At 48.7% G+C, this 9968-nt stretch overlaps 1 protein-coding gene across 5 annotated transcripts in view; it reads right to left on the bottom strand.

Moving 5' to 3' along the window:
* LOC306974635 (kinase D-interacting substrate of 220 kDa B-like) overlaps nucleotides 1-9968 on the bottom strand; it is a 51113-nt gene that overhangs the window by 8410 nt on the left and 32735 nt on the right. For 3 of the 5 annotated variants that reach the window (XM_079571987.1, XM_079571988.1, XM_079571991.1), the window contains 3 exons: nucleotides 9379-9495; nucleotides 7846-7869; nucleotides 6035-6166 (listed from right to left, as the gene is read on the bottom strand). In XM_079571987.1, coding sequence (XP_079428113.1) covers nucleotides 6035-6166; nucleotides 7846-7869; nucleotides 9379-9495 — 273 coding nt within the window. The remainder of the gene's footprint in view (nucleotides 1-6034; nucleotides 6167-7845; nucleotides 7870-9378; nucleotides 9496-9968) is intronic. The other 2 variants (XM_079571989.1, XM_079571990.1) reach the window with 2 other exon arrangements.

Below are 9968 nucleotides of genomic sequence, written 5' to 3'. Positions count from 1 at the left end.
TATATGGGGTTAGGCTGTAGTTCCCCTCACCTTCCTGATGGAGGCGCTGTACTCTTTTATATGGGGTATATTTATATGGGGTTAGGCTGTAGTTCTCCTCACCTTCCTGATGGAGGCGCTGTACTCTTTTATATGGGGTTAGGCTGTAGTTCTCCTCACCTTCCTGATGGAGGCGCTGTATTGTTTTATATGGGGTTAGGCTGTAGTTCTCCTCACCTTCCTGATGGTGGCGCTGTACTCTTATATATGGGTTAGGGTGTAGTTCTCCTCACCTTCCTGATGGAGGCGCTGTACTCTTTTATATGGGGTATATTTATATGGGGTTAGGGTGTAGTTCTCCTCACCTTCCTGATGGTGGCGCTGTACTCTTTTATATGGGGTTAGGCTGTAGTTCTCCTCACCTTCCTGATGGTGGCGCTGTACTCTTTTATATGGGGTTAGGGTGTAGTTCTCCTCACCTTCCTGATGGTGGCGCTGTACTCTTTTATATGGGGTTAGGCTGTAGTTCTCCTCACCTTCCTGATGGTGGCGCTGTACTCTTTTATATGGGGTTAGGGTGTAGTTCTCCTCACCTTCCTGATGGTGGCGCTGTACTCTTTTATATGGGGTTAGGCTGTAGTTCTCCTCACCTTCCTGATGGTGGCGCTGTACTCTTTTATATGGGGTTAGGCTGTAGTTCTCCTCACCTTCCTGATGGTGGCGCTGTACTCTTATATATGGGTTAGGGTGTAGTTCTCCTCACCTTCCTGATGGTGGCGCTGTATTGTTTTATATGGGGTTAGGCTGTAGTTCTCCTCACCTTCCTGATGGTGGCGCTGTACTCTTTTATATGGGTTAGGGTGTAGTTCTCCTCACCTTCCTGATGGTGGCGCTGTACTCTTATATATGGGTTAGGGTGTAGTTCTCCTCACCTTCCTGATGGTGGCGCTGTACTCTTATATATGGGTTAGGGTGTAGTTCTCCTCACCTTCCTGATGGTGGCGCTGTACTCTTATATATGGGTTAGGGTGTAGTTCTCCTCACCTTCCTGATGGTGGCGCTGTACTCTTTTATATGGGGTTAGGCTGTAGTTCTGCTCACCTTCCTGATGGAGGCGCTGTACTCTTATATATGGGTTAGGGTGTAGTTCTCCTCACCTTCCTGATGGTGGCGCTGTACTCTTATATATGGGTTAGGGTGTAGTTCTCCTCACCTTCCTGATGGTGGCGCTGTACTCTTATATATGGGTTAGGGTGTAGTTCTCCTCACCTTCCTGATGGTGGCGCTGTACTCTTTTGTATGGGGTTAGGCTGTAGTTCTGCTCACCTTCCTGATGGTGGCGCTGTACTCTTTTATATGGGGTTAGGCTGTAGTTCTCCTCACCTTCCTGATGGTGGCGCTGTACTCTTTTATATGGGGTTAGGCTGTAGTTCTCCTCACCTTCCTGATGGAGGCGCTGTACTCTTTTATATGGGGTTAGGGTGTAGTTCTCCTCACCTTCCTGATGGTGGCGCTGTACTCTTTTATATGGGGTTAGGCTGTAGTTCTCCTCACCTTCCTGATGGTGGCGCTGTAGTTTTATATGGGGTTAGGGTGTAGTTCTCCTCACCTTCCTGATGGAGGCGCTGTACTCTTTTATATGGGGTTAGGCTGTAGTTCTCCTCACCTTCCTGATGGAGGCGCTGTACTCTTTTATATGGGGTTAGGGTGTAGTTCTCCTCACCTTCCTGATGGTGGCGCTGTACTCTTTTATATGGGGTTAGGGTGTAGTTCTCCTCACCTTCCTGATGGTGGCGCTGTACTCTTTTATATGGGGTTAGGCTGTAGTTCTCCTCACCTTCCTGATGGTGGCGCTGTAGTTTTATATGGGGTTAGGGTGTAGTTCTCCTCACCTTCCTGATGGAGGCGCTGTACTCTTTTATATGGGGTTAGGGTGTAGTTCTCCTCACCTTCCTGATGGAGGCGCTGTACTCTTTTATATGGGGTATATTTATATGGGGTTAGGGTGTAGTTCTCCTCACCTTCCTGATGGAGGCGCTGTACTCTTTTATATGGGGTTAGGCTGTAGTTCTCCTCACCTTCCTGATGGAGGCGCTGTACTCTTTTATATGGGGTTAGGGCGTAGTTCTCCTCACCTTCCTGATGGTGGCGCTGTACTCTTTTATATGGGGTTAGGCTGTAGTTCTCCTCACCTTCCTGATGGAGGCGCTGTACTCTTTTATATGGGGTTAGGCTGTAGTTCTCCTCACCTTCCTGATGGAGGCGCTGTATTGTTTTATATGGGGTTAGGCTGTAGTTCTCCTCACCTTCCTGATGGAGGCGCTGTATTGTTTTATATGGGGTTAGGCTGTAGTTCTCCTCACCTTCCTGATGGAGGCGCTGTACTCTTTTATATGGGGTTAGGCTGTAGTTCTCCTCACCTTCCTGATGGTGGCGCTGTACTCTTTTATATGGGGTTAGGGTGTAGTTCTCCTCACCTTCCTGATGGAGGCGCTGTACTCTTTTATATGGGGTTAGGCTGTAGTTCTGCTCACCTTCCTGATGGTGGCGCTGTACTCTTTTATATGGGGTTAGGCTGTAGTTCTCCTCACCTTCCTCATGGAGGCGCTGTACTCTTTTATATGGGGTTAGGGTGTAGTTCTGCTCACCTTCCTGATGGAGGCGCTGTACTCTTTTATATGGGGTTAGGGTGTAGCTCTCCTCACCTTCCTGATGGAGGCGCTGTACTCTTTTATATGGGGTTAGGCTGTAGTTCTGCTCACCTTCCTGATGGTGGCGCTGTACTCTTTTATATGGGGTTAGGGTGTAGCTCTCCTCACCTTCCTGATGGAGGCGCTGTACTCTTTTATATGGGGTTAGGCTGTAGTTCTGCTCACCTTCCTGATGGTGGCGCTGTACTCTTTTATATGGGGTTAGGCTGTAGTTCTCCTCACCTTCCTGATGGTGGCGCTGTACTCTTTTATATGGGGTTAGGCTGTAGTTCTCCTCACCTTCCTGATGGAGGCGCTGTACTCTTTTATATGGGGTTAGGCTGTAGTTCTCCTCACCTTCCTGATGGAGGCGCTGTACTCTTTTATATGGGGTTAGGCTGTAGTTCTCCTCACCTTCCTGATGGTGGCGCTGTACTCTTTTATATGGGTTAGGCTGTAGTTCTCCTCACCTTCCTGATGGTGGCGCTGTACTCTTTTATATGGGGTTAGGGTGTAGCTCTCCTCACCTTCCTGATGGAGGCGCTGTACTCTTTTATATGGGGTTAGGCTGTAGTTCTGCTCACCTTCCTGATGGAGGCGCTGTACTCTTTTATATGGGGTGAGGCTGTAGTTCTCCTCACCTTCCTGATGGTGGCGCTGTACTCTTTTATATGGGTTAGGCTGTAGTTCTGCTCACCTTCCTGATGGTGGCGCTGTACTCTTTTATATGGGTTAGGCTGTAGTTCTCCTCACCTTCCTGATGGAGGCGCTGTACTCTTTTATATGGGGTTAGGCTGTAGTTCTCCTCACCTTCCTGATGGTGGCGCTGTACTCTTTTATATGGGGTTAGGGTGTAGTTCTCCTCACCTTCCTGATGGTGGCGCTGTACTCTTTTATATGGGGTATATTTATATGGGGTTAGGCTGTAGTTCTCCTCACCTTCCTGATGGAGGCGCTGTACTCTTTTATATGGGGTTAGGCTGTAGTTCTCCTCACCTTCCTGATGGTGGCGCTGTACTCTTTTATATGGGGTTAGGCTGTAGTTCTCCTCACCTTCCTGATGGAGGCGCTGTACTCTTTTATATGGGGTTAGGCTGTAGTTCTCCTCACCTTCCTGATGGAGGCGCTGTACTCTGTTATATGGGGTTAGGGTGTAGTTCTCCTCACCTTCCTGATGGAGGCGCTGTACTCTTTTATATGGGGTTAGGCTGTAGTTCTCCTCACCTTCCTGATGGTGGTGCTGTACTCTTTTATATGGGGTATATTTATATGGGGTTAGGGTGTAGTTCTCCTCACCTTCCTGATGGAGGCGCTGTACTCTTTTATATGGGGTTAGGGTGTAGTTCTCCTCACCTTCCTGATGGAGGCGCTGTACTCTTTTATATGGGGTTAGGGTGTAGTTCTCCTCACCTTCCTGATGGAGGTGCTGTACTCTTTTATATGGGGTTAGGCTGTAGTTCTGCTCACCTTCCTGATGGAGGCGCTGTACTCTTTTATATGGGGTATATTTATATGGGGTTAGGGTGTAGTTCTCCTCACCTTCCTGATGGAGGCGCTGTACTCTTTTATATGGGGTATATTTATATGGGGTTAGGGTGTAGTTCTCCTCACCTTCCTGATGGAGGCGCTGTACTCTTTTATATGGGGTATATTTATATGGGGTTAGGGTGTAGTTCTCCTCACCTTCCTGATGGAGGCGCTGTACTCTTTTATATGGGGTTAGGGTGTAGTTCTCCTCACCTTCCTGATGGTGGCGCTGTACTCTTTTATATGGGGTTAGGCTGTAGTTCTCCTCACCTTCCTGATGGAGGCGCTGTATTGTTTTATATGGGGTTAGGCTGTAGTTCTCCTCACCTTCCTGATGGAGGCGCTGTACTCTTTTATATGGGGTTAGGCTGTAGTTCTGCTCACCTTCCTGATGGAGGCGCTGTACTCTTTTATATGGGGTTAGGCTGTAGTTCTCCTCACCTTCCTGATGGAGGCGCTGTACTCTTTTATATGGGGTTAGGCTGTAGTTCTGCTCACCTTCCTGATGGAGGCGCTGTACTCTTTTATATGGGGTTAGGCTGTAGTTCTCCTCACCTTCCTGATGGTGGCGCTGTACTCTTTTATATGGGGTTAGGGTGTAGCTCTCCTCACCTTCCTGATGGAGGCGCTGTACTCTTTTATATGGGGTTAGGCTGTAGTTCTCCTCACCTTCCTGATGGTGGCGCTGTACTCTTTTATATGGGGTTAGGCTGTAGTTCTCCTCACCTTCCTGATGGTGGCGCTGTACTCTTTTATATGGGGTTAGGCTGTAGTTCTCCTCACCTTCCTGATGGAGGCGCTGTATTCTTTTATATGGGGTTAGGCTGTAGTTCTCCTCACCTTCCTGATGGAGGCGCTGTACTCTTTTATATGGGGTTAGGCTGTAGTTCTCCTCACCTTCCTGATGGAGGCGCTGTACTCTTTTATATGGGTTAGGCTGTAGTTCTGCTCACCTTCCTGATGGTGGCGCTGTATTGTTTTATATGGGGTTAGGGTGTAGTTCTCCTCACCTTCCTGATGGAGGCGCTGTATTGTTTTATATGGGGTTAGGGTGTAGTTCTCCTCACCTTCCTGATGGTGGCGCTGTACTCTTTTATATGGGGTTAGGGTGTAGTTCTCCTCACCTTCCTGATGGAGGCGCTGTACTCTTTTATATGGGGTTAGGGTGTAGTTCTCCTCACCTTCCTGATGGTGGCGCTGTACTCTTTTATATGGGGTTAGGGTGTAGTTCTCCTCACCTTCCTGATGGAGGCGCTGTACTCTTTTATATGGGGTTAGGGTGTAGTTCTGCTCACCTTCCTGATGGAGGCGCTGTACTCTTTTATATGGGGTTAGGGTGTAGTTCTCCTCACCTTCCTGATGGTGGCGCTGTACTCTTTTATATGGGGTTAGGGTGTAGTTCTCCTCACCTTCCTGATGGTGGCGCTGTACTCTTTTATATGGGGTTAGGGTGTAGTTCTCCTCACCTTCCTGATGGTGGCGCTGTACTCTGTTATATGGGGTATATTTATATGGGGTTAGGCTGTAGTTCTCCTCACCTTCCTGATGGAGGCGCTGTACTCTTTTATATGGGGTATATTTATATGGGGTTAGGGTGTAGTTCTCCTCACCTTCCTGATGGAGGTGCTGTACTCTGTTATATGGGGTTAGGCTGTAGTTCTCCTCACCTTCCTGATGGTGGCGCTGTACTCTTTTATATGGGGTTAGGGTGTAGTTCTCCTCACCTTCCTGATGGAGGCGCTGTACTCTTTTATATGGGGTTAGGGTGTAGTTCTGCTCACCTTCCTGATGGAGGCGCTGTACTCTTTTATATGGGGTTAGGGTGTAGTTCTCCTCACCTTCCTGATGGTGGCGCTGTACTGCGGCATCATGGCCGGGTCGAGTCCCGCCATCGTCTGCACGCGCTCGCACACCGCCTCCGTCGTCATGGCGCCGAGCAGGAGGGGTGGGGCCATAACGGAGCCGGGGCCCTGGACCAATCACAGCACAGCATTTCAAGACGTTTGAAACATTTAAACCGAGGGGAAAACGGTGCCAAACAGGAGGACTACGGTGAGGGGCATGCTGGGAAACGGAGTCTACAGGAGGTGGGAGGAGCAACGCAAAAGGGGAGGAGACTAAAGCCGCGGGACACTGCACCATCCAGCGCCAGATCATTTGGTCTGTTTGGATTTTTATTTCTCACATTTTCACAATAATTATCTTGATCCAAACACTTTTTCTCCATTTCGACCTTAAACTAATCTAAAGAGACAAAAACTAAAACAAAATGGCCGACAAAGAAGTTCTGAAAAAGCAACAAACTTGCAGCAAGAAAATGATGAAAAAGTGACAAAAATCCACAAAACAGCGAAGACAACGCGAGGTAAAACCACAGATCAGGTTTGACAGTCTGAGCTTTCAAATGAGGCATTACTCCTGTAGGCGGTAAGCTCCAGTCTAGAAGCTTTTAGATTTGGGTAAAGCCGAACTGGAGAAAATGTGCTCGGTTGAGGCGAGAGTCAGAGGTTAAACTCGTGTCACTGTTAAAGGAACCGGCCAGTGTCAGTTCTTACCCGAGTTTAGACGAGTTCATGTGTACCTGCAGTCATGCAAAACAACCAAAGATGTTGTTAGCGTTTGGCCTCTCGCAGTGCATTCCTAGAGCAGGTACGGATCAACTCGTCTAAGCTCAGAACAGATCTCAGTCTGGAGAACACTGGTCTGTTCCTTTAAAGAACCCCTGATTAACACAAACATGTTTCTCATCAAGATGAGGTCCAAAGGTTCTGCCGGAGGGCCGGGTTTGGCCCCCGGGCCTGACATTGCCTACCCTCGAATCAGATCCTCCTTTGTGACACTGACGTGAGTTAATATTCAGTCGTCTCTTCCTTCGCTGGTTACAGACGATCTCAGTAAGTGGTGCCCCTGGAGGCCATGAGCGGTACTGCAGGTGTCGCACATGTGAGAGTAAACCCGACGCTGACAGAAAAGACAGAGGATGTTGTTCATCCAGTTACACAATGGAGATCGTTTGTTTCACTCAGCCTTGGCTGTAAATACTGTTGAAGTGGCGCTAGCTGCAGCTAGCTTTGCGCGCTAGCCTGTTAGCTTCTTCCTGCCAAGCCAAGCTGCAATTATGGTTTTCTGGCCAGAGACACCAGGGGGCGATGAAGACCCCCCAACCATCCCATCACACTTGTATCACCCCCAGAGGGACGACGGAAGGATTTACTAAGGTCAACAACGTAGTGCTGCTTTATTTATCATGCACTTATTGTTTATACAGTTCCTGGGAATTTACTCGGCATAAGGGTTAGCGAGAGCCTCATTCAAGACAGTCAGCGTTTGATTTTTCATTTGATTGAATTAAATGTTTAAACCTGCTGATAAACATCACGATACTCAGTGATTACATTTCAGCTTCATCAGCAACAACAAACAGATTTGCGAGAGACAAATAGGCTTCATGGATCTGTCCTTAGTTTGAATCTTCCTCTCTGACTCTTTCTTCATCATTAATCGGGCAGCAGACCCAGATTCTTCATCATTCTGTTCCAAAGGTTTGGGTTGAAATTCTCTCAGCTCATGGTTTCTCTTTCCCTACGATGGTGCAGTGTCCTCCTAAACAGGGGCTGAACCCAGGGGGCGCTGTGGGGAGAGGCTGTACCTGTTTGCGTTTGAGAGACGACACCTGCACAGACAGATGGAGATGAATGAGGACACAGCGGGACGATCAGGAGACAATCAGAGGAACATCAGAGGAACATCAGAGGAACATCAGAGGAACATCAGAGACAGATCAGAGGAACATCAGAGGAACATCAGAGGAACATCAGAGGAACATCAGAGGAACATCAGAGACACATCAGAGACAGATCCAAACAGAACCCTGCATCTCAGAGGAGTGTGGAAACCAGAAATACAGATGTGGTCCCAGATGTGGTCCCAGATGTGGTCCCAGAGAGATGTATTAATGTCCAGGTCATGTGAACGTGTGCACCATCTGACCAAAGAAAGCTCTTCCTTCCAAAGATCCAGAGTTAGGTCTCGGGTGATGTGCTGGTCCTGGCTCTCAGGGGCGAGAGCTGGGCCATATTTACAAATATGTAAAATAATTATTATTTATACACGTTTTTAGTGTTGCTGAACCTTGACCTGCCCGACCTCAGCCCTGGGTCGGAGCAGATACGTCCAGGTGAAGCCTTTCTTTGGTCGGGCGGAGCTTCACAGAACCGTAGTTACGGCTGTTTGTCAGTGAGAAGTCAGTGAGTTACTAAAGGGGCGGAGCATGAGCAGGTTAAATGTTTCAGTTTCACAGAACCGTAGTTACGGCGGTGCAGTCAGTGAGTTACTAAAGGGGCGGAGCTTGAACAGGTTAAATGCTTTAGTTTCACAGAACCGTAGTTACGGCCGTTTGTCAGTGAGTTACTAAAGGGGCGGAGCATGAGCAGGTTAAATGTTTCAGTTTCACAGAACCGTAGTTACGGCCGTTTGTCAGTGTGAAGTCAGTGAGTTACTAAAGGGGCGGAGCTTGAACAGGTTAAATGTTTCAGTTTCACAGAACCGTAGTTACGGCGGTGCAGTCAGTGAGTTACTAAAGGGGCGGAGCTTGAACAGGTTAAATGTTTCAGTTTCACAGAACCGTAGTTACGGCGGTGCAGTCAGTGAGTTACTAAAGGGGCGGAGCATGAGCAGGTTAAATGTTTCAGTTTCACAGAACCGTAGTTACAGCTGTTTGTCAGTGTGCAGTCAGTGAGTTACTAAAGGGGCGGAGCTTGAACAGGTTAAATGCTTTAGTTTCACAGAACCGTAGTTACAGCTGTTTGTCAGTGTGCAGTCAGTGAGTTACTAAAGGGGCGGAGCATGAGCAGGTTAAATGTTTAGTTTCACAGAACCGTAGTTACAGCCGTTTGTCAGTGAGTTACTAAAGGGGCGGAGCTTGAGCAGGTTAAATGTTTTAGTTTCACAGAACCGTAGTTACAGCTGTTTGTCAGTGAGAAGTCAGTGAGTTACTAAAGGGGCGGAGCTTGAGCAGGTTAAATGTTTAGTTTCACAGAACCGTAGTTACAGCTGTTTGTCAGTGAGAAGTCAGTGAGTTACTAAAGGGGCGGAGCTTGAGCAGGTTAAATGTTTAGTTTCACAGAACCGTAGTTACGGCGGTGCAGTCAGTGAGTTACTAAAGGCTCGTGGTCGTACTCACGTGGTCGCGGCTCGGTCTGTAGCCGGACTTTGCAGGAGCGGGCGGGTACGGGCAGGTGAAGGGCGTGGCCAGGAAGGGGCGTGGCAGAGCGTACAGGTGATGAGGCGGGAAATACGGCTGAACCACAAAACCAAAACCAAAGATGGAAATGAAATGACAAAAATAACACGACTCCAAATGAACAGAAACAAAGAGGGAGACGACGCTGCTGCCGAGAAAACAAACCTCAAACCCGAACAGCAGCGTCAGTGAAATGAACTGAAATAATAACGTCACGATGATGTCACAGCCTTACCGTCCAATCACGCAGCCCCGTACCTGGCGAGGGTTAGGGGCTTACCCGGTTGTAGTACAGGTGGGAGGGGCTTACCCGGTTGTAGTACGTGTGGGAGGGGCTTACCCGGTTGTAGTACAGGTGGGAGGGGCTTACCCGGTTGTAGTACGTGTGGGAGGGGCTTACCCGGTTGTAGTACGTGTGGGAGGGGCTTACCCGGTTGTAGTACGTGTGGGAGGGGCTTACCCGGTTGTAGTACGGGTGGGAGGGGCTTACCCGGTTGTAGTACGGGTGGGAGGGGCTTACCCGGTTGTAG

The sequence above is a fragment of the Gobius niger genome (assembly GCF_951799975.1).
Source record: "Gobius niger genome assembly, chromosome: 15".
In the NCBI taxonomy this organism is placed as follows: Eukaryota; Metazoa; Chordata; class Actinopteri; order Gobiiformes; family Gobiidae; genus Gobius; species Gobius niger.
Note: the sequence above shows the minus strand (reverse complement) of the source record. Positions and strands in the feature narration are given on the sequence as shown.